This window comes from Acartia tonsa, chromosome 9 (assembly GCF_053477335.1).
Source record: "Acartia tonsa isolate MP-2025a chromosome 9, ASM5347733v1, whole genome shotgun sequence".
NCBI lineage: Eukaryota > Metazoa > Arthropoda > Copepoda > Calanoida > Acartiidae > Acartia > Acartia tonsa.
Genome location: NC_137268.1, coordinates 13828183 through 13852754, shown reverse-complemented (window position 1 = coordinate 13852754; position 24572 = coordinate 13828183). Strand labels below are relative to the sequence as shown.

The window sequence follows — 24572 nt, the reverse complement described above, 5'->3', positions numbered from 1 at the left end:
CATGTATTTTGATTTCTATTTTATCTTTCCTATTACAATTATTGGTCAGTTCGTTCATCCAGTAGACCGGGAGGGGAAATTGGGGGCGTTATCTTAGCTAACTACAAGTTTCATTCTAAGTAATAATAAAGCCATTCCCAATAGAAAATGTTAGAATAAACAAACATTAAACAAAATATATCTAAAAAAAGAGAATACCTATTATATTTCAATTTCCAAGGATGTAAACTTTTGCTTTGCAGTAATCCTCGTAAAAAATATAAAAGTAATTAAAATCATTAAAAATACAAACCAAACTACAAGTTAACCCTTTAATATTCCTTTATGTATGCCAACTTGGATAGAGAGGACATTGGGCTGTTAATGCAATAGGCCCTAAAGTTTTATAAAGACGTTCTTACACGTTGGCTCAACAATTTTAGGGACATTATTAGATTTTTTATTGACTGGTTCATAAAGTTGAGTGTCAAAACGTTTCAATCACTAATTATGATCTACAGAAGGAGTAATTTTGTGTATTCATTGGGGGATGTACATCAATTTATAGGTCATTGTCCTATCCTTTTAGATCCCCCATGACAACTATACAAATATGTAAAATGTTTGTATGTAATTCCTGATGACGTTTCATAGATTCAAAAGCATGTCCGACATTATTATACAGCTTTGCATTGTTTGTATTCACCTTCAGTCCGGACAGAAACAAGGATTCTTCATCCTAATAAGAAAACAATATTAACAAAGGGTAGGTGCCATGAAAAAACCAAAATTGGAATTTATAATTAAGAAGGAAAATTTAATGATGTCTATTAGGTAACTCAACATTAACAATAATAAGCTACAGTTAAGACATTTAAAAAAAAGTTAATTTCTGTTAGGTATGGAAAATATTCATTGAACATGATGTTTTTGTTGACCAAATCATTTGATTTAAAAATCTGTCAATAAGCGAGGATATAACATATTTATAGTAAGACTAAGCTGTAATAAACAGCTGTACAACAAACTTTTTTTTTTTTAACATGCAACAATATAAAAAACTTATTTAAAGCAGGAAATACACTAGGTATCGAAATTTCAATGACGTTCAGATGGGGGGGGGGGGGAGGGGGGCTGAGCTAGTAAACACCCCTTGGACGTCCTTGATAGCTTTGCTTCTGAAACTAAACTTACCTTCCAATCTATATTTCTAAGCACAGTCTTACACGTATGTACACTCATAAGAAGTATTAATAATACTTTCATCAATATTCTTAGACCAGATATTTTGCATTGTTTGTACAGTTTGGTTAAACCTGCATCAAAACCATATTATTTTCAATGCTTTCTTATTTTTCATTTTTTATGGGTGAGAATTAAAGATATATAAAATAGTTTGCAGTCTAAGCTAAAAATAACAAAAATTTATACACAGCTTTAATTGTTTTCTTCTAGTTTTTTGGTTAAGCTCTATAACATTACATTAGCGGCTGCTATTCACTGATTTAGATGGAAAAGTCATTTTTTATTACCTAGTGCACTTTAAGTAATAGAAAAGCTATTTAACCAATCAACCCTTGATCTTGTAAACCATGAAGTAATAATATTCTAAAAATCAGTTTAAAAATGAAATAAAATGGTTTCCTATGGCAACAAGAAGACAAAATCCCATAGAGGGCAAGTAGAGAACCCTCTCAGCAATCACGAATCCAACACTGTCAATTGAATATGCATTAATCTTTATGTAAATTTATACAAACAAGAATGACAACATCCATAAAAACGAAGCTCTAAAATCAGCATGTTTTAAAAAGACGTACGGGCATTCTGGTAATGATTATATTGTTTATTCGCTTCTTACATCGTACCATGCACTTGTCATGCAAAGTTTTAAATCGAAAAGGACAATGATTACGTTCCTTAATCTACGATAGGGGCTACGTATATGCTATAATTGTGTAAAAGATTCGCTTTTAAAAAGATCAAGATCAATTCAGTAGGAAGTGTCTTTAAGTAAGAACAAGTTTAAAATATTAGAAAAATGTCAATAAAGTATTAAGCTTAATCACCTGCGTAGTATTTTTGATACTAGAATCGAAACTTGGATAGCTTTAATATAAGAAATTGTAAAAATGTAGGTCGTATCACAAAAAAAAATCAATTTAAAAATAATCTGCACATTAAAGATTGATTGCATATTTTCCTAAAGAATATATTTGTAGCAGGTAGAAATGGCAGGATAAGCAGAGCCAACGACATCAATAAAGACAGGCGGGCACGACCCTCTGAATACAATTAATCTTGTTAGAATATTTTTTTTGTTGCTATTTTGACTATTTTCAAAGTATTACATATAAGCAAATCCTTCATTTACTGTTGAAGTGCTAAGTGTCTAGAAAATCTAACATAGGAAAGTTCTAAAAAAGTTTTAAATTTAGAAAGGATGTAACAAAATATGAAAACCTTGTAACATTTCTCAATTACTCTTAATTTTGGACCTAATAAATTTAATATTATCTGGAATCTTAAGGTATAAGACAATGGAAATAACGAATGATGAGACAAAATCACCACCTCTGTAGATAATTATTATTGGTAGAAAAGTTTGAACACCCAAAGTTTAATTCAACCAATCAAGATTTGATAAAAGTATCTATATTTTTGTTTTGAAAAATTGTGCACCAATGTAATTTACAGTACCAATATCCTCTTACTCCCTGAATATTAGGAATGATTATTTGAAAATAAATCTAAAATGTATTTAATACTCATACGAACCTGATCTAAAAAGAGTAAGCACAGTATGAAGTAGAAATGTGAAGAGAAAGACTGTTAGCAAATTTCGAGAATCTAAATAAACAAAAATAAGATTTTTTTCATGTGTATACAACTAAACAATAAACATTTTTTAGGGCAAATTAAAATGAGAATAAGATAACTTTTATCAAAACTAATTCTTCTTTTATGCTATTATGGTATTAATCAATTTTAGGTTAAAATTACAAATTTCTTCCTTCTTTGAAACTTATTTCTAGTGCATGTAAGGAATTAAATTAAGGAATTTGTACAAATCAAACACATTACCTGAAAGAGATTCCACGAGGGGAATCGAACCCATGGTCCAGTCACAGCACAGCGGAGAGGGGGAGAGTAGGAGAGCAAGGTTGTACGAGGGAAGGAGGAGGAAGGTGAGGGCTTTGGTGAGGGGGGCGGCTACACTTGCAGGGTTGTCGTACTTGGTAAACACGGGAAGACTTGAACCCTTTAAATAACATTAAAAATTCCTATTAATTTTTGGATATGGTAAGTTTTAGCTCCTTACTAATGATTCAACGACAAAAAAAGCCTATAATTTTTTGTTTGTTTTCAAACAATGATTCACTTATAATCTAATTTATGTCGATCTTCAATTTATAGAAAATTCTAAACACAATGTGTTCCATTAGGACTTAAAAGTATTTTTACCAGAGATGGCAATCCAATGTATTTTGAACAAAAACGTATTCAGATTCTGATAAGATTGTCAAAATACTGAAGGATTCATCCGAAACGGATGCGGATTTAAAGTTTAAAATTGGCGGATAATCCGCGAAAAGTATTCTGATTGCCATTCATGATTTTTACTTGATTTACCTGCATTAAGTGAATTCTGAATGTAAGAAGTAATATTGCAGTCAAGCTCAGACAGACCATTCTATACAAGCTCTTCCAATTGTACTAAAATTGTAACAAATTTTCAATATAAGCAGGGATCTCAAGGGATAAGATAATGATTTATATAAATACCCTATTATGATAAACAAGATTACCCTTTCTGTAGACAAAACAAAATTCTTGGTTGAAAACTTTGGACTCTTTTAGTTTATATCAACCAATTATTAAGTGAAAGTACGCAAAATTAAAAGTCTTTGAGTTTCAATAATACATCTTTTTGTAAAAAAAAAAAAATACAGAAAATAACAATAACTTACCTTTAAAGTTTTGAAAGATAAAATTTTGGATAATGATTGATGATGAAAAAGTTGATAAATTTCGTAGGTCATACAAAAACCTAAAAAGTAATAAATTATTTAATAAAAAAATAGGTTTTTTTCTATACTTACCTACTTAGTTAGAATGTTTGTTATTCCCAACGCTATAATTACAAAAAACAATCATATTTTGTTCTTATTAGAGTAGCAGAAACGAAGTTTATAGTTATAATTACTTTAAAATGTTATGTTGGGAGTATAACGGGGGGGTTTAATGCAACCATCTCGTAATCAGTGAGCAAATGGCACTTAGAATTCGAATTTTGATCTGAAATTTTGCACGAGTAATCCTTATGTTGTTTATGTTGATAATACTCTTGAGAGCCCAAACATAGGGCTATAATAAGAGGTTTACTGGGCAGCAGTCATCAGTTTTGGTTGGCTAAATATTCAGCAACTCTTTTCTTGAATGATGACAGTTTAGGCAGCATTTTTATATCATTTGGCAGTTCGTTCCATTTCTTTGCAGCTCTGGTACTGTAAAAGTTATTTCCAAGCTCAGTCCTCCTGTGTTCTATGTGTAAAGAGTTCACATTGTTTATATTTCTGGTGGTGGGTCGGGAAGGGTCAACATATTTAAACCAGGTGGCCGGGTCTACTTTGTCAAGGCCATTTAAAATTTTGTAAGTTTGAACAAGATCAGCTTTAACTCTTCTGTCCTGTAGGCTGAGAAGCTTTAACTCCTTTAGTTTTCCTTCATATGAATTTGCAGATAGACCTGAAATCATAGATACAGCTTTTTGTTGGACTTTTTCAAGGCAGTTAATGTCTCCTATTTGCCATGGGTTCCAGGCTGGGGTGGCAAATTCCATATGAACACGAACATAACGTTTATAGAGATTTAAAAATGTTACTTTGTCTCTATAGTGAAATGCTTGGCAAATTTGTTTTAAAACACCATTAGCGATGCGTGCAGCTTCTTTACATTGTAAACCTGGCTTCAAATTTTTATCAAATAAAACTCCAACATCTTTTTCACTTTCAGCTTTCAACAGAGTTTGACCATTTATGGTGTAATCAAATTTTTTATTTGTTCTTCCAACATGCATTATTTTACACTTGTCCACATTAAATGGCATTCCCCAGGATACTGACCAGTCAAAAAGAGCGTCTAATTGAGACTGTAACAATTTTCTATCATCATCATTTTTGACAGGATGGCCAAGTTTGGTATCGTCGGCAAACTTTCTCAATATTGCAATCAGAATAGCATTTTCATCAATATCATCTATAAATAATAAAAACAGGAGCGGGCCAAGCACTGAGCCCTGTGGGACTCCTGATTTCACCTCAATCCAGTCAGATTCCTTGCCATTTATAACAACTCTTTGTTTTCTTCCAGTTAGCCAATTTTGTATCCAGGTAAATATTTCCCCTTGAATTCCAAAACTTTGGACTTTTTTCATGAGTTTGGTTCTTGAGACTTTATCGAATGCTTTGGCAAAGTCAAGGTAAACAACATCTACAGGTATGCTCTCATCCAGGCTTTTCATAATGTGCTCCGTGAATTCTAGAAGGTTGGTGGTGCATGATTTGCCTTTCAGGAATCCATGTTGGCTGCTTTTCATCAGGTTGTATCTAATAATATGGTCATTAATAGCATCTTTAATTATGGACTCCAGTGATTTACAAACGATACTAGTTAAAGATATTGGTCTATAGTTACAAGATTTTCCTTTGCTGCCTTTTTTAAAAATGGGTGTTATATTCGCATCTTTCCAATCAGAAGGTACAGTGCCAGATCTTAAGGATTTGTTGAATAAAACTGCCAATGGACCAGTTATATAATCCTTAAATTTTTTCAATATTGGTGTGGGAATATTGTCAGGTCCGCAACTGTTGGTGTTCTTCAAATTGTCAATTTTTTCAGCAATCATCAATTTTGTAACAATAATAAGATTTAACGGAATTTCATAATCTTTTTCACTGGTGGGAGGTGTATTTCCATTAGCATCATCAGAAACGAACACAGAAGCAAAATAGGAATTAAGGATGTCAGACATCTCCTTGGCATCTGTAACAACTTTTTTGTCACTTATGAGAGGACCAACACCAGTTTTTGTTTTAGTTTTTGATTTGAGGTAGGAATTGAATTGCTTTTTATTTGAACTGCTGGCTATTTTTCTTTCAAATTTGCGTTTTGCATTCCTAACTGCTTTCCTGCAATTTTTTTCAACCTTTTTGTAAATCTTCAGGTTTTCTTCTGTTCTGTCATGGCAATAAATAGCAAACCTTCTACTTTTTTGTCTGCTAAGGCTTATCACTTTTTTTGTAATCCAGGCAGGTCTTTTTAAATTATCACTTCTTTTTTTCAGCGGGACATATTTTTTTATACCATCTAACATCACTGATTTAAAATATTCCCATCCATTTTCTGTATCTAAATTTTTGATGTTGTTTTCAAGCTTACTGTTCATTATATGTTCACAAAATTCTGCATACTTCAAATTGTTCCAATCAGGTATGTCATTAGATGACTCGTTGGTTTTTAGGTCACATAAAATATCTATGCTGATGATGGCATGGTCACTATTGGCTAAATTTCCAATGTTCTCTATATTAAGAACTCTATTTGGAACATTAGTAAACACGAGATCTAAAATATTACCTCTATTATGAGTAGGAAAATTTACAAGTTGTTCCATTGATTTTTCACAAGTTGTATCAACAAATCTTTGGTATTTATTGCAGGAGTTCAGAGTTTGCCAGTTTATGTCAGTCATATTAAAATCACCAATAATGAAGTGATTTTCGTCTTCACATATTGCACTAAAATGCTCACATAAATTGTCAAGGTTTTCTTGGTTGGAGTTTGGAGATCTATAAATTAAAGTCACAACAAAATCCGTTGTCTGGTCATCATTTAAAACTTTGAAACTACACAATTGATTAAAATTTGAGTCTATGTCACAGGATAAAATTTTGAGTCCATTTCTCACATAAATTAGTAGACCACCTCCAATTCCATTGAGTGTGTCATTACGGTCAACACGTAGTTTTTCATCAATAAAATAGCCTGGAATATTTAACACATTATTTGAAGTTTCACTGTAACACCATGATTCAGTTATAAGTATTATATCAGGGTTTTTTTCACTTGAAATAACCTCTAAGTCTTTAACTTTGCTCACAATACTGCGTGCATTACAATACAAAACATTTAGCACCGTTTTTTGACTCTGGGCCTTTCCTCCCTTGTTTCCAGGAGATCGTCGTCCTCCTCCATCTCCTCCCTGGTCCTTCTCGTGCTGTTGGTCCTGGTTCGGTAGTCCAGACGTGTTGTAGCCTCCCTTATCCTTTCTTTTCTCATTTGCCGTTGACCTTTTATTCCCACCAGCTTCCAAACAAAGTTTTTTGCTTCTTCTGTTGAAAGAGAATCATTTTTTGCTTCTACTTCTTCACGGAGCTTTTTGTCATTTGCCAACTGTATTTTAGTGAGATCTGGGGAAATAGATATTTGCCTATTTGTTCTGCTTTTACCTAATTTCCATGCTGAAGAGAGCACTTTATCACGTGTATTTGTTTCTCTAAATCCAATAGTGATTGGTCTAGTTTTGTTATTTTTGAACTCACCAACTCTAGCAAGAAACTTGACATCATTTTTCATATCTATTTTGACAGAGATATCAGTGAAGATTTCAGAGACAAGGGATGAATCTTTACTTTTTTTAACCCTTGGCTGCTCATTCTCGTCTTGTTCAGGTACACCATATATGATAATGTTGAACTTTTTGTGCTCTCTAAGATCAAGTTCAGAATAAACTGTCTCGTTGCTTCCACCACCACTATTCTTTAGTTCACCAACATCGTCTGTAAGTAACTTGATATCTTTCTTGGCCTGCGCTATATCAGCAGTTTGGGATTTGTCTGAGGTTTCAAGACTATCAACTCTTAATTTCAAAGAGTCTATTTCCACTTTATTAGAAGTAACCATCTGCTGTAATTTAGAAAGGCCCCTGGAACATCCATCACAAGACCAGAAATGTGAACCCTTTTTCTGAAAAATCTTGTCTATCAGTTTGTATTCATCATCATCTAGACCACAATCTTTATGTAACCAACGATCACATATGGAACAGGATACAGAATATTGCTTGCCAGTGACTTTTTCTTTGCATTCAATACAAAGAGCATCCTCCTTTTTCTTAGACATATTGATGAAAATCTTGTAAGTTGTAGATGAGAAAAGGTCCAAAATCAGACACAGCTAGTTTTGTCTGATTCACTCCACAATAACTCCCAACATAAACATACAATATATTCCACTCTCTCCCCTACCCTACCGAGATGTGATAGGTACGGGGCACCCTCGCGGATGTGTAAGAGAGAATATATAAATAAAATCACAATTTAAATTACAAAATATTACAGAGTTTGGGTGTCCGTTCCTCTTTTTTTTGGTTAGGTAATATTTTATTTGTTTACTTTTTGGTACTATTTTTTGGCATCTTTTTTTTTTCTTTTTTTTTGTGTGCCTTTTTATATTTGTTTATTTAACGGTTTTTTTTTTCAACTTTTTTTTTCAACTATTTTTTTAAAAACTTTTTTTTCAACTTTTTTTTTCAACTTTTTTTTAAAACTTTTTTTTTATAACTTTTTTTTCAACTTTTTTTCTGTTTTTTTTTTAAGTACCTATTTATTAATTGGACCGGACAATCTTTTTATTGCTACAAATGCAATGCTCTGTAATATTAGGGTTAAGGTTGTTAGTCAGGAATACATATATCCTGTGGTTATGTTATATGTGTTAGTCGTGTTAGGTTAAGTATACAGTTTTAAATTAATTATAATTTTAGATATATCTCTTTCACAAATATAATCTTAATTATAATTATCCTGGTTATACATATACAGGAGGGTTATATATTCCGCCTCAACTGTTTCTCCATATCTCAAAGCACAACATTTTTTCCGGCAGCCGCCGGGGAAGACATTTTTATATGAAAAATCTCTTAGTGAAGTGAATCAAGCAAATTTAGCCTGGTCAGTTTGGTAGGTCTATTTTCCCTAAATCAAACAAAAGGCTGAAAAAGTAACGGCTAACGGCTCAGCCGTTTAGCCATTTTTTGGGTATTTTTAGGGCAAATATGCCATAAATTATGTAGGAATCAACTTTTTGAAACATATTTTTGCTTTAAATCATGTGAAATGATACAAAAAAACATTTTTAGATACCTATTACCAGCATAGCAACTAGCGGCTAGAACCGCTTGAAAACGTTTTGGAGCAGCAAAGAGTATTATGTCATTGTGGAGATAAGTTTCGTGATGATTTCTTGAAAATAGTTTTAAAAATGGCTAAACGGCTGAGCCGCCAGCCGTTAGCCATTACTTTTCCAACTTTTTGTTCAATTTAGGGAAAATAGACCTGATAAGGATTACTTATGCAAAATTTTAGATCAAAATTCGAATTCTAAGTGCCATTTGCTCACTGATTACGAGATGGTTGCATTAACCCCCCCCCCCCCCCCCTATACAATTTAACTTCTTAAAAAGCTTGTCTAATGTCTATAATATGTCAACAGAGATAACTTCTGCTATATCAATGCAATAAGACAATAAGGATATAATTGTCTAATTAGTTTGAAACTTTGTAAAGCTTGGAATAACAAAAATATTTTACCTAAAACGGTGACACCTTGTTCCTTGCTCACTATTGCAAGACCAGAAAATATACAGCACTAAAAATTTATAAAAGGTTATTCAATTTATAACTATAATAAGATAACTACTAACTAGTATACATTACAAATGCAAGAATTGTAAATATTCATTGAAATCATTTTTTAAACCACTAATTACGAAAAAATCAAGTTTTAAATGTTTCAACTTCAACTGGCCATAAAAAGTGTTTTTTTTTTACTTTCATTTAGGGTTTTTTTTGCCAAAATGAGAAAATATAGTTTTACCTGAAATATTTCCCATGAATTTGAACTGATAGATGTTGTGCCTAAAAAGAAAATTTTGTTCAAATTGTAAATAAAACCTATTTTAACAACTCTTTTTATGTAGAAGTTGTTTCGATGTTTTCCCTCATAGTGTCTAGCTAGCACAAACGTTATTTATGAATTGCCTTTTTCTTCTTCTACGTCTCATCCTAATTTAGCCTGTGCAAAAGAAAAACACAAACCTCCACCACATAGGCCAGGTAGTTGTCTAGGTTATACATATATACTTATACATTTATTGTAATATTTACCTTGTTTATTGTGGATAGAAGTATATATTAGAGCAGATAAAAGAAAGAACACAGAACTTAAAAGTTCCGCCCTGCCTACAACTCCAGTGACAGCCTCTGAAATAAAAAAAAATATTTATTATTACTTGGATGTTACACCAGATTTTCATGTGCTCTAATAAAGTGAAACACTTAGTATACCGATACTCCCCACCCTTACCCTTTTCACCATCCTCTCCCCTCCTACTGGATGAACGAACTGAACAATAAATAAGCTCCATATTAGCAACCAAATTGACTACAATTTTCCCCTTCATAATATCACCGTATATTATACATCCATTGCAATAAACAAAACAAAGTTAGTTATCCGAATTCTCTGTTGAGGACTCTAGAAATATTGATCCTTTTAACGTACCTACATGTTTTGGCCTTATAAGTATTCTTATATAAAAGTAAGAGGATGTCTCTCTGTAGCTGAAGTAAGCACCTAAACTATTAAGGTTTTAATTGCAGTGAAGCTTTTTATAGGTCAATGGATGTATTGTATATAACTATTTTGGGAAGGGATACCTCCACCGGGTCTATGTAGTCTACCTCAATAGAGAAAATTTAAACTTCAGACTGAAAGATGTTTAGGGTCGACTTACCCCTCACCCTGTGCCTCAAGAGGCCTCTAGGGGCGTAAATCCTGGAGATTAAAAGCTTTACCTGTATGAATGGGATGGACAGCAAACAGAAGGCTGGCTATAAATGCTGTTACATCAATAATATTCTTTTCCTGTTTTATATTCACACATTTAAAAAACATTATTGTAGTAGTAACGTGGTTTATTGATAAAATTTCCATTAAAATACCCTAATACATCAGTCAGTCCGTAACGCTATGGGGGAAATGTGAATTTCTCGACTGCTAGTGAAGATAAGACACCTGATTTTTTCAGTGAAGATTCCTATGAGTGTGACATAAAAACAACTTAGGTATTTTTAAAATGTTTCGTGATTTTTTGATTTTTGAATATTTTTTCTTTTTACTTTTTTTTGTTATTACAACTGAATATCTGTTCTATACTATGATAACTTTAACTTAATTTTTCCGTTTGTCCATTTCATGTTTTTTTTTGTTCTTCGCTACCTATAAATGTTCGTTATCCTTGTTCTTCATTGCCTTTCAGTTTTAAAGAATCAACTATTTAAAAATATTGTACATACAACCCAGTAACATTTGTAATGTGTTCCTTTGAGGCTAGCAGGCTATTGATGGTTATAAAATATAAAAGGGAGACTATTATATGTAGAATTAGGTTAGCAAAATGGTATCCATAGGGGTGCAGTCCATGTAGCAAATAGTTTACCCTGAAATAAAAACAATAAAATGTTAGAATTTTATTTTTGTTGCATTCTGAGAAACCGACAGACCAAGTTATATACTGGAATTTTTACATTAAAATTTCAGCCGTCTATCCTCAAAGTCTGCTGAAAAAAGTCACATTTCCCTCAGCATTGTAGACTAACATAGTAAATTATAAAGTGGATTTGCTACTAAAAAAGAATTTTTTATACTAGGTAGATTAAATGTAAAACAAATGTAAGCCTAATCCTGACCTGTAAGTAAGAACAGTGAGTGGTCTGTATGACTTATGGCTTTGTTCTTTGTACATGGGGATACCCCAGAAATCGTTCCATAGAAAGTCATAGAACTGCCGCTCAAAAGGATAATCTGCTCGGATGTCCTTGTTATCCTAAAATTTTATTAATATTATTATTTTCATTTTTAATGTGTAAAAATGACACTCTAGAAGCAGTATGTTCGTCTATCTGGTTTGTATCTGTAGAGAAGGATCTCGCTAACTGCTAAACCATTATGGTTCTCCTATTTACAGGATTTTAGGGAATGCTAACTTTACCCTTCAAGAAAAATATCTCTGAACTATTTATTGTACCTAAAGTACCTCTTAAAATCGCCCATTGTCCTCAGTATTTCACATATCATATAAACTATTTTTACATTTCAAATAATAAATATTTACCTTAATGGCGCTGAGGTCATCAAAAACAAATCCACAAGTCAAAGAATTTCCATAACAAACTTAATCATTTCATTGTGACTATTAGGTACTCATTTTTAAATAAGTAAATTCATGTTTTATCAAATTGTCAGAGAGGGGAAAATTAATTTTTAATATACAATAGGTATTTATAATTTTTTGCACGAGGGTTTTATTCATTATCTATTGTTGGATTATTATTACTTGGATGTTATACCAGATTTTCATATTCTCTTAAAAGTGAAACTCGTAGAGGGCTCAAATACCTTCTTAAAAAATGAACTGGCCAATAAGTAAGCTCTATGTTAGCAACCTAAATCGACGATAATTTTTCCCCTGTCATAATATCCACGTATATTCTACAACCATTTATCATCTATAGTATTATCCCTGTTAAACTAGTTACAATGTAGTGACCTATGCAGAGTAGGGTTAGTATGGCGAAGGGTGAGGTGATAAAGTTAGCTGCCACCCCTCTCCCTCCTCCCCCCTTGGTGGCGGGGTTAATGGTATTGTGTTTCCCATTGTTGGTGGAATTATAAACTGAGGTGAACAGGGCATCAAACATCTGTAATAAAAATACTATAAAATAAAGTACCAGGATGTCTGTTATTGTATGCCCATTGTCTATTAATATCACAGCAGTGCTGGACCGATTATTCTGCTAATTTATGGGAAGTATAACATTGGTCGCGGGCAGATTTCAGGCTAATACCAGTTACAGGATGTGTGAAAACTTGAATATCAAAGGTAGACTCCACCCCCTCATTTTAAAAATGTGTGTTTACTAATAAATATTTACCTTAAATCAACACGGAGGCCTCATTTTATCAATCATTTTATTTTCACATCTGAAGTACATTATATTTATTTATACTAATTCACTCCACTCTAAGCAAATATAAGTAATTTAGATATTTTTACATTATAAATGAGGTTATTTAATGTTTATTAAGTTTACATACTATAACATTATACACAATCTTAATAATAATTTAGAAAATGTTGATAATTCTTTTTTAAAGCTCTCTTTATAAGAAAGTCTATGATAAAGGAGGGGAAATTATTGCAGATATATCGTAAGTCAAGGTAAAAGTTCACTTTAAAACTTCATAAAATGTTAATATTCATCTTTTTTAGAATGTTTCTGGGTGCCCATTAAACAATGATTACGACATCTCTACAATAGTCAATCCAAAAAAATAGTTATTCATGTGTCTTATGAGATATGATCATATAAAATTCAAAATGAAAGGCGAAAACATGAAAATTATTAGAATGAGTGACATAAAAATATTGAATTTTAGTGATGTTATAATAAGATTATATATTAGTTAGTACTATTTACAATAAGACTAGTAAACGAAAGGTATTTTTTTTACAAATTACATATTAGAACTTTAAAAGCCTAATTGTAACATATATAAATATAAAATGTCAAAATTAAAGTTTATTAACACCCGTTAATTTTTTATTTCTACTCAAATAAAAAAAACTCTACCTACCTACAAATACTTCAAGTTGCTAGGTATATACAATTAAATAAAAAACTGAAAAAAGATATCTTAAAATAAACTTGTATTAATTCTAATTCTAAACTTAAAAACCCATCCTAAAGATTGCAAAATAAAAACAAAATAAAGAATAAAAGTTGCACATACTTTTTACTGTATTATTCATCGGATTCATATCATTTTTAAACCCCCACGTTTTATATATTGTCGACCAACAAAAACTACAGAATTGCAGAGTAGCTTCGATACTAAAAAGACTAATTAAACCATTATGCTGTGTTGTCTTGTTTGATATTGAAAGCTGCTAGGTTTCCATCATGTGATAATTCTTGCTGAATCAAGTGTAGATGCACCCCAGCTGTATCCTCAAATATCTAAATATAAAATATTAGATCAAGTGTAGATGCACACCAGCTGTATCCTCAAATATCTAAATATAAAATATTAGATCAAGTGTAGATGCACCCCAGCTGTATCCTCAAATATCTAAATATAAAATATTAGATCAAGTGTAGATGCACACCAGCTGTATCCTCAAATATCTAAATATAAAATATTAGATCAAGTGTAGATGCACCCCAGCTGTATCCTCAAATATCTAAATATGAAATATTAGATTAAGTGTAGATGCACCCCAGCTGTATCCTCAAATATCTAAATATATAATATTAGATCTAGTGTAGATGCACCCCAGCTGTATCCTCAAATATTTATATATATAATATTAGATCTAGTGTAGATTTACCCCAGCTGTATCCTCAAATATCTCAATATATAATATAGATCTAGTGTAGATTTACCCCAGCTGTATCCTTAAATATCTAAATAAATAATATTAGATCTAGTGTAGATGTACCCCAGCTGTATCCTCAAATATCTCAATATATAATATTAGATTTAGTGTAGATGCACCTCAGCTGTATCCTCAAATTTTAAATATATAATATTAGATCTAGTGTAGATGCACCTCAGCTGTATCCTCAAATATCTAAATATATATAATATTAGATCAAGTGTAGATTCACCCCAGCTGTTTCCTTAAATATATATAATATTAGATCTAGTGTAGATGCACCTCAGCTGTATCCTAAAATATCTAAATATATATAATATTAAATCAAGTTTAGATGCACCCCAGCTGTATCCTTAAATATATATAATATTAGATCTAGTGTAGATGCACTCCAGCTGTATCCTCAAATATCTAAACATATAATAATAGATCTAGTGTAGATGCACCCCAGCTGTATCCTCAAATATCTAAATATATAATGTAAGATCAAGTGTAGATGCACCCCAGCTGTATCCTCAAATATTTAAATATATATAATATTAGATCTAGTGTAGATTTACCCCAGCTGTAGTTTCAAATATCTAAATATATTTTAGATCTAGTGTAGATGCACCCCAGCTGTATCCAAAAATGTTGCTAAAAAATAATGTTCATTTATTTCAAGAATGTAAAAAAAAAAACAGGAATTTATATGAACATAACAACAGTAAAATTTTCTTTTTAAAAACATTTTGTTATTGCAATAGATAGGTAAAAAAATGGAAATTGTTGGAGTGGGAAGATTTAAAAAAATGAACTACATTGTACCTTATTATTACTATCACTAAGTCCAATTTTAATCTTCTGAAGTGAGTCAGTGAGGGCCTGTAGCTCAGAAGCGTTTCTTTCCCCATCTGATATCCGCTTAATCTAGAAAAAAAAGCATAGATTTTTTTGTGTGAAGCCCATTATGAAATAAGATATAATACGTTGTAAAACAAAGGGAAACTCTCCATTTGTTTTCATTAATGGAAACCACTTTTAGATTGAAATGATTAAGGATTGAATATTATTAGGGATCTTGTTATCTACTCTAAAAAGGCTTCCATGATAAATATGACAAAAACTTTTAACTGACAGTGCATACAATTGTGTTTTCTTATAAAGAAAATTTAATTTTGAATGATAGATGTATAATCCAAGGTGTTAGATCATAAACAATAAACTGTCCAATTCAAAAAGGAATTTCTTGCAAACAAGGATTTTTGTTTTTAATAGGTCACATGATTCAATCCTATTTATAGCGACTTATTATATGGATAATATTATTATAAAAAGAGTAATTTCATAACAACTTTAAGTTTAACCAATAATGTGGTCGGGTTGTGCCTATATTGAGTTACTATTGGTATATTATTTATCAAGACTCCCTAAATCTATTCATTGTATGTTGCGATTCTTTGTAAAGTTTCCTACCTGTAACATTAAAGCAGATAACTGGGTGATTAGCGCCAATACTCTCGCACTATGAACTGATTGACTTCCACCATTTGACTTTGTACTTGTATCAACCTAAAAAAGGTATTTTACAAAAAAATCTTTTCCTATAGATTGTATTAAGTATTTTTGTTGATTTTAAAAATAAAGCTCTGATGCAACATTTTTATTTAAGACTATTTCATCATAAGTTAGTACAATCACATTAGTATTCAGATTTTTTAAGTTACAGCGATTTTAAAGTAAAATGGAGGTAAAAATGTATGGAAAATTGCAGAGAGAATTGTAATTCATTGGTTGATTATAACCTAGTAATGTTCAAACTTTCCACCCTCCAATTTTAATCTACAGATGGTGTAATATTGTTTATCCTCATTTGGGATGTACATTAATATACCGTGTATTATTTTACCTCTTAACGGCCTGAATTGAATACTATTATAATTTGAAAATAAGACTGTACCTGTTTATCCGTCTCATCATCCTGTTCTGAGATAACCAGAGTATCCGCCTTATCCTGTTGTCCAGCAGCCTCTCCAGGTGACTTGTCTGCTGGAGACTCAGCCCCGTTGTATTTGTTTACCATGCTGTACGCTTCCTCCTGGCAGTTTTCACGGATTTGATCCGGCATGGATAGGGATGGACCTAGAATATAAAAGAAATAAGCCATTGTGAGACAAGGGATATTCTTATTTCAGAGAAAATGTGTATAATAAATAATACGTATTTTAAAGTAAAAGTGTGTGCGTGTAGCAAAAGATCTAGCTAACCGCTGATGGCTATCCTTTACATTGAAGCTTAGCAAAGGTACAGGAAAGGTTTATTCACTATATCAGGAAATGGTACTTCCATTTCAACCCAAAGAGAAATAACTAAGAAAAAAATCTATCTAATCGCCCCCCCCCCCCCCACCCCCGTATAAAATCATTGGATAAAATCGTTTAATTGGCCCGGGACAGTAAAAATTCTTATTGAAATTGATCCTATAAATTTTCATTTACTATTTGCGGAATACTGCCTGTAAACGATGACGCCCAAACATGTAAATCTTACCATCCTCATTTCCAAGTTGAGCAGTGTACAGAGTGACATCCCTAAGATAGCTGTTCAGCTCCTCGTTAATTTTACATATATCTAGAACTGTGCTTGCATACTTTTTCTATAAACAAGACTTAAATTAACACACAGAAATATCTTTCAATCAACGCAACCTTCAATAACAACTTGATATTTTTTCTATAAATTTTAGTAATCAAGCTACCTACTATTTTACAACAATAAACCCCACTGTAATCTTTTTTTTTATAAAAGTAAGAGAATGTGTGTCTGTGTGTACAGTACATACTTTCTATCTTTAAAATAAATTGAAGAGGAATCTAGAGGACCGAAATAAAACAACTGTTAGCAAAACACACTAAAAATTGTTGTGAGCTATTTATTAATGGAATTTTAAAAATAAAATTGTTCATCTTTGGTAAGAATCAGCCAATACTGTCCTGAAATTATTTGTAGTCTTTTCAAACCGAATTTGAGTTAATTTAAGGCAAAATTCCTGATAATCTTCAGTGATAATAGAACCATATCCCCGTCTCATTTCTGCCTCGCTGTTCAAATCTTTTAGGGCGCTTAATTTTTCACGTTTGGCCTTCAGACACTTGTTTAGCTTGACTATGTTAAATAAATACCTAAAATGGAAACAATTTAAATAGGTTTAACTTACCAATAAAATTATCAAGTTATAAAATAACTTGTGATTTATCAAGGAATTAATAAAAAACTAAATGGTTAAAATTATTAAAATATTAAAAAAAAAAAAAAAAAATGGGACACCCACCTGACAGGGTATCCACCAAGAACCTGATCCATGCGAAGGGCGCAGCTTCGCGCCACAGAGCCCGACAACAGCGGGTCATTTGTCAGGGGGGAGTGGACACTCATATATTTGGCGGGAGATGGGAGGTTGGACCCTCCTGACCCGCCCATACCCCCAAGTCGGCCAGGGAAGTTGGTGAGACCGCTGGATATACTTAGAAATCTGTTCTTGTATTGATTGCTAGCCTAAAACATTAGGATTTTTTTACTTTAGAGAGAGGCTAGCGGCTGAACCCCTTGCATTTAGAGGCTCTGTAGTTGTACACATAGAGGTAAGAAGGGGGCAGAAAAATAGCCTAAACATCACAACGCTAAAATCTAAAAATAAATAGCCTATAACCATCCCCTGACCTTAGTGAAGCTTCCCAAAAAAGGAGAACTTATGCAGTTGAGAAAAACGAGCAATGAATGAAAAAAGCGCAAAACTATGAGCTATGATTCAATTAGAAAAGATAGGTAGCATCAAATACAACATCAATATTAATCTAGCTTTAACCAACAAATAAACCAATTAGAAAAAAATATTTGGTAATTTTTGTTAATTTTTTCGTGAATTTGGGAGGCTGGGTACGTTCCTTAGTTAAGATGAACTCCAAATATTATTTACTGTACCATATTCATAGTTTTGAAACGTATATTGTACCTGAATGGGGAGCAGGTCTGGAGGTTCTATGGACATTACTTCAAAGTCAGGTATGGAATGGGTCCCAAGTCCTGGCCGGTCAAATGTTATTCTGAAATAATGTAAGTAAACCTGTTTTTATATTAACTCAAAGGGATAATTCATTAGATCTAATATCGAATTTCAAGTTTTAATCGACTTTTAGCGTTGTAATCCTGTTGTAAGTTTAAGTTTTACATCACATAACTTAACTGGATCTATGCAAATGGAACATTAACTTTACCTTCTAATCCTGACATTATTTAGATTATCTACATATTCTATCTACCTATCTATCTCACCTATATGAGGAACTGCTAGGATCTACAGCATCTACGGTACCGCAGTATAAACCATCTTGAGGGCTTCTCAGTCGAGCTGTAACCTAATCATTAAAAAAATCAGTAGAACCTTATTAAGTTAAAGATAAATATAGCATTTGTCTATATCTAAAGAAGCAGTGATTCTAAAAACAGAAAAATTAAATTAAAAATAAACATTTAAAAACTACCTAGGTAGGCTACAAGTTCAGATATTCAACGTCACTTTTAGGTCAAATAAAGACAAAATAATTGAACATTAAAAAGTAGAACTTGAGAGATTTAAAATCATATACTTTTAATGGAAAATTCTCTTTATCTGAAATATGTTGTTTTTATTTACCTTAGCACCAATAGTTAGCTGCATAGGAATATCTTCTGTTGGTAAATCCTTTACAAGCTGAGGATTAACAACCTAGGGAAAAATAACATTAGCTACAGGAATCTTAATCAATGGATGGTGAATTAAAATATCACCCAATTCTAATAATAATAATAAAAAGGGATCTCTTTCCGCCTGTTTGTGTGAATTGAAGGGTCTCGCTAACCGCTGAGCTGATATTGTTCTCCTTTATGGTGTAGCTTCTCTTAGGTCCTGGACAGGTTCATAACTATTTTATATTGCTATATAAAAGTCACACAGTTTAAATAGGGGGTTGAAGATATAAAATCAACCTACCTTTTGTTGTTGTACATTTCTAATCTTATCTCGTTTTCTCTCTAATTCTTGACGCTCCTCTGAAAAGCAAAACAATTTTTATACAAGGACAATCGCATCCAATAGCAAGGAAGCTTTAAATTCAAAGTCAAGTTTACTCAGGGCCAAGTCATACTCATTTGGGACAAAGCCTTTTTCCAAAAATTAAGTGTTATAATTTTTATTTTATCCTAAAGATAGTTTAAATGTCATCGCCCATGGAAATCCTGAATTAATGCGAGTCAATTTTGCATAAATTGCTGTTATCTGGTAAAAATTGTGGTGTTTGAAGGAATAACTTCAAAAATAAACTAAAGTAATAGTATTTTTGAAAGTATAGATAAAAGTATATTCCAAGGGCAAGTAGATATTGAATATTTGATGTTGGGTGTATTTTTGTTACAGAACATAAAATAATGGAATGTTTAAATGCCAGTGACAAATGTATATTTGGCATCATAATTTCTGAAAATTTCTAATAAAATACCCTGAGGCTTCTCATTTTTTATTTATCTTATACTTTTTCAACCATTTATTTACTTCCATGATAATGATTTGCGCGCTGTTAGTAACAAATTAAGATAAATTCTACCTGAAAAGAAAGCTGGGGAACAACGGCGTGGTTTGCCCATGAGCCGGCGAACTTTGCACCATTCAACTCGAGTCAACCGGCGAGTTTTTAAAAGTGGAAATGATTCTATACAAAAAAAAAGAAATTAAGAGGATGGATTATGTAGATTTTTTAAAATTCACTTTAAATTTTCAAGGTAATTAAACTGTTTCTTGAAAAAGAGACTGTTGGGTCTTTTTATTATCAAGCATGAAAGATTTGCTTTATCTTTCAGAAACTTGATTAATTTTATGGCATATTAGTACCATGATTTTTTTGTGCTAATAGATCATCTGATTTTGGTGTGATTTTGTAAAATTCGAATTAATGGCTGAAAAACTTGAAATGAGAAGAAAACAACTAAAAATATGTATTTGTCTCTTAATTTAGTTCCTTTAAGGCAAAGCATAAAATCATTCTCTCCACTGCAAAACAGAACATTATCAATGTTTGAGTAGAAAAACTCAAAGCAGACCCACTTGTGGGCTTTGGGCAGTTTCAACAAGTTCCTGATAAAGATTATTTTTATTATTTTCGCGCGTTTTTTCAATTAAATACCTACATACCAATAACAGGACAAATAAAATGACTTTTTGGCATTGAGAAAAGTAAAAAGTCTATAAATTAAATTTCTCACGACGTTATTACATAACACTTGGTATTTAAATAGAAAAATGTCTTATCATGGCTTTTAACCTATTCGTAAACACATTTAACGAAAAAAATAAATTTGAACTTAGGTAGATAATTTCTAGGAGAGCCTTTATTATTGAAAAGTGTTTAATTTTGTGGCATTTCAAACAAATATATTTTTTTCCTTTATAACTAGTCAGCATGTCCAAAGAATTAACCCCCATTAAATTAAAACAATAAAAATAATCATTCCTAAGTGCCACTCCAAGTCGCTGTGCATTGAGACGTTTCATTGTCGACATTTTGTCCTCATCATCGCTCTGCTGCCCAACATCGTCTTGTTCTTGTTCATGGACAAGTTGAGGTGTGGGTGTCTGAGCTTGTTGCGCCTCCCCCTTGTTTTTACTTCTGCTTTTGGGCCTGAATAAAAAAGGTTATATTCATCAATTTATGGCATTTAACGAGTCAAATTACTTATGCAACGTCTGCAAATTAAGAAACACTAGACTAATAAGTGATTATTATAAGTTAACATTGTAAAACAGAAATAGTAGGTAAGCATAAAATTATACGTGTAAAGTGTTAACTTTTTTAAATTTTCAGTTATGACACAAACTTATCTAAGTTTAGGCTACGTTATATATGGACAAAATTAGCCTTTCTATAACATCTCAAGTAGCTTGCAAATAGCTGTAAAATAACAGTTAACTGTAATACAATAATGATATATTTATTACCTTGAATAGTAATCTGACTCTTCCTCATTGAAGCTATTATCCTCTGGATCTGTGAGAGAATAATCAGAATATCCATCCTTCTCCAACTCTTCTGATCAACAAAAATATATCTTTTAACAAAGCTTTCTAAATGTTGGGAAGTGTGTTAGCAGGAAGGGAGGAAACATTGGGTTGTTTTATAGACTTGTCCGCAAAGTTTCATGATACCGTTTTCTTATTCTTTGGCTTAACAACTTTGGGGATTTTTATTAAATTGTGATGGGTATCTGAACGTTTTAACCACTAATTGAATCTGCAGAAGGGGTAATTTTGTGTATCATCATTGATGATGTATATTCATTTATCTGCCATTGTCTCATCCCTTTTGATCCCTGGTGTCTTTCAGTTTACGCAAAAGTAATTTTATATCTTGATTTTTGTAACAATAAAGCATTAACTAAATCCTTGAACGAAAGGTGAGTTGAAAGTTAGATTTTTAGTATGATAGAATTTTTCTAATGATTCGATTAAGGTAATTAACTGAAAAAAACAGTGTAACGGAAAACAATAAAACCGACTGTAACAGTCAGGGCCAAAATAGTCTGACTGCAAATACTATCAAAATGCCAAAAATATTTGAGAATATATCTTTCATAACAACTAGGCAGATCTCAAATTTAATGGGACAAAAGAACCAGGTTTTAAACTAGCCAAGCTAAGCCACGTTACTACATTGATAATATCTGACACACAAATTTAATAAAAAGAAAATAATTGGATTTAAAATAATATATTATGTTCCTTGATTATTAACTGAATTAGTAGTCAAGTCATTGAGCAAACTATTTAATTCTTGTCTCGCTAGTTTTCTAAAAATGTTCATTTATGTTAAAAAAATAAAATAAAATCTGGGAGGCAGAAAGGTCACTTTTTAAACTAGCAAAAAAGTGGAAAAAATGGGAATCCTATAGCTTAACTTGGCAGAACAATGTGAAACTACGAAAAAACGGCAACGCCATCGCCATTTTACACCGTAAATTATTTTTTTCAGTAGGAGTGCAAACACTATTTGTAATCAATGTTTCTTTTCGAACATAAATGAACTTTCCTGACATCATTAGAATTCAAATGAATGGAAACATCATTCATTTCTTTTTCCTTCTCATTCCGCAATTTGCCTGCATTCTTTTGAGGTGTCAAAGTTTTTACAGGCGATCCATTTCTGGACAATGACAATTTACCCCCATTAGACTTTAAAGGTGAACTTTTTACTGGGGAGCTTTTGACCGCCAGTTTATCGGGTATGGGGATAGCATTTTTTGTGGGTGACTTTTTTCTTGGTGATCTCACTGGTATGGAAACTAGTTCGTCCCCGCCAAAGATAAGCGAGTTCTTTTTCCGCTTTCTGGCAGGAAGGCCACGATTGTTTAATTGCACATTGTCTGCCTTTGACGGCGAATTTTCACCAACTCGCTGTAGGCCTAAGAAAGCCAATGGATTTTCACCATCCATAGTTGAAAATTTTTGTCTTATAATTTTCGATTATCAATCAGATTTTAGTTTCTACATTTTATTTGTTTGTTTATGATTAAATCACACTTTTGGACTATCTGAAAAAATTGGTTGTTTAGTATGCAAAATTTTTAATGAATTACAGAGCAGATGCTTCGCTTAAATATATAAAACATTAAATATAAGTTTTATACCTAGTACCTTTATTTATGGTCCTAGGAAACCATATTTGAATAATTCAAGTAAATACATTACATTCTTCTCAAAAAAGTAAACATTCAAAATAAAACGGGACATACGAATTAACTTGTATTGATTATAGAGCTGCTACGCAATTAAAATTGTATCTCTATTTGCTACACGAATCATCATTTTGAGATCTAATAGCCTGGCTTTTTAAACATAGCTTAGTTAACAATGAGTACTATCAGGTGCGGATGGAAGTACAGATGCAAGAACGGAGAGTCCCTAAATGTAAGAATCTTCGCTTTTAAAAACAGTAAAATGTTCAAATAATAATTATTTGTAAAAGTTTCAAATTATTTGATGAAATTCTTAAAAACTACCCATATCTAACAATAAACAGATAAAAATAAAAATATGAATAAATGTTACAAAAACATGCAAAAATGGTAGAAATTTAAGTTTAAAAATTAATAAAATTACTGAAACGTCAAAATCTGCGCTAAAAATTATTGCCGCGTATTAGTTTGTTTTTCTTCCTTGGATTTCATTCAACATAGAAAAGTAATTATTAGATCAGAAATTTTGAATTTTTAAATAATACTGATACATTATTTACTCCAAATATCTATTTTAATAAAATGGTACAAAAAACCTTATTTTTTTGTTTCTATAAAAAGGGAAAAAATGATATTTCCACGCTAAAGGTTAATAATCTGTGGCACAATAACACTTTTTCGGACCATAACAAAAGGCCTTAAAATAGAATTGTAGTAGAACTTTGACTCCTTTTTAAATTAAGAATTTTAAAAAAGGATTATAATTTTTTATGATATGAAGTTTTTATTGCAAAACAACATATTTTTATGTATGAAAATTAAAATAAATAATAATATAATTAAAGCGCATGCGTAAGATTATGTACACAATTCTGCTTAGAAGGGATACTGGTCTTTTCCCAATTAGACATTTTGTCCCCAAATATTTTTGTTACAACAATAATATATGTTCGCTACTGGTATACAAGGAATTGCAATTTATTACGTTATTTATTGATAGAATTTCTCCCAAATGAAGTCTTCTTGGGTTTAGAAATCCCCTCAAAAATGTTTTTACATCGAAGAGGCTAGGGACGAAATATCAACTTGTTTTACATAAAATAGTAAGTTTATTTTTTGTCTGTGCGCTAAAATGCTAATTAATGAGCCGATTATTATTTTGAGAGAATCCTTACAAAGTTCTAAGATAACTTTAGGCTATTTTACTTTTCTATCTTCTCTATGTTAGGGACACTGACACTAAAATCGAAAAATAAATACCTATCTATTTTTATAACCTTCTTTGAAATTA

The 24572-nt window shown here is 31.7% G+C and overlaps 2 protein-coding genes across 6 annotated transcripts in view; both read right to left on the bottom strand.

Moving 5' to 3' along the window:
- Positions 1–13094, bottom strand: part of LOC145328262 (protein O-mannosyl-transferase Tmtc3-like) — a 38750-nt gene extending 25656 nt beyond the window's left edge. Inside the window, exons 1-17 of the mRNA XM_080171878.1 lie at positions 13038–13094; positions 12653–12803; positions 12218–12276; positions 11793–11929; positions 11428–11543; positions 10899–10970; positions 10209–10304; positions 9919–9959; positions 9633–9690; positions 3951–4030; positions 3613–3696; positions 3064–3241; positions 2758–2829; positions 2185–2264; positions 1626–1696; positions 1174–1297; positions 625–718 (exon numbers count right to left, since the gene is read on the bottom strand). Of these exons, the coding sequence (XP_080028004.1) occupies positions 625–718; positions 1174–1297; positions 1626–1696; positions 2185–2264; positions 2758–2829; positions 3064–3241; positions 3613–3696; positions 3951–4030; positions 9633–9690; positions 9919–9959; positions 10209–10304; positions 10899–10970; positions 11428–11543; positions 11793–11929; positions 12218–12276; positions 12653–12803 (1513 nt within the window). The 5' untranslated portion in view covers positions 13038–13094. The remainder of the gene's footprint in view (positions 1–624; positions 719–1173; positions 1298–1625; positions 1697–2184; positions 2265–2757; positions 2830–3063; positions 3242–3612; positions 3697–3950; positions 4031–9632; positions 9691–9918; positions 9960–10208; positions 10305–10898; positions 10971–11427; positions 11544–11792; positions 11930–12217; positions 12277–12652; positions 12804–13037) is intronic.
- On the bottom strand, positions 13086–23150 carry LOC145328263 (protein lin-9 homolog). 5 transcript variants are annotated; one of them, XM_080171879.1, is made up of 18 exons: positions 22638–23150; positions 22331–22398; positions 21549–21641; positions 21066–21231; positions 20574–20689; positions 20161–20267; positions 19551–19609; positions 19215–19286; positions 18854–18936; positions 18534–18624; positions 17853–18076; positions 17573–17703; positions 17072–17179; positions 16482–16663; positions 15998–16093; positions 15350–15451; positions 14017–14123; positions 13086–13633 (listed from the first exon to the last, which is right to left on the bottom strand). In XM_080171879.1, exons 1-17 carry the CDS (start codon positions 23037–23039, stop codon positions 14019–14021), a joined length of 2205 nt encoding a protein of 734 aa, XP_080028005.1. In that variant the 5' UTR covers positions 23040–23150; the 3' UTR covers positions 13086–13633; positions 14017–14018. The 5 variants fall into 5 exon arrangements, with proteins under 5 accessions (XP_080028005.1, XP_080028007.1, XP_080028006.1 ...); XM_080171881.1 differs by having other exon boundaries at positions 13086–13590; XM_080171880.1 differs by having other exon boundaries at positions 13086–13278.
- Between the last annotated feature and the right edge of the window lie 1422 nt (positions 23151–24572).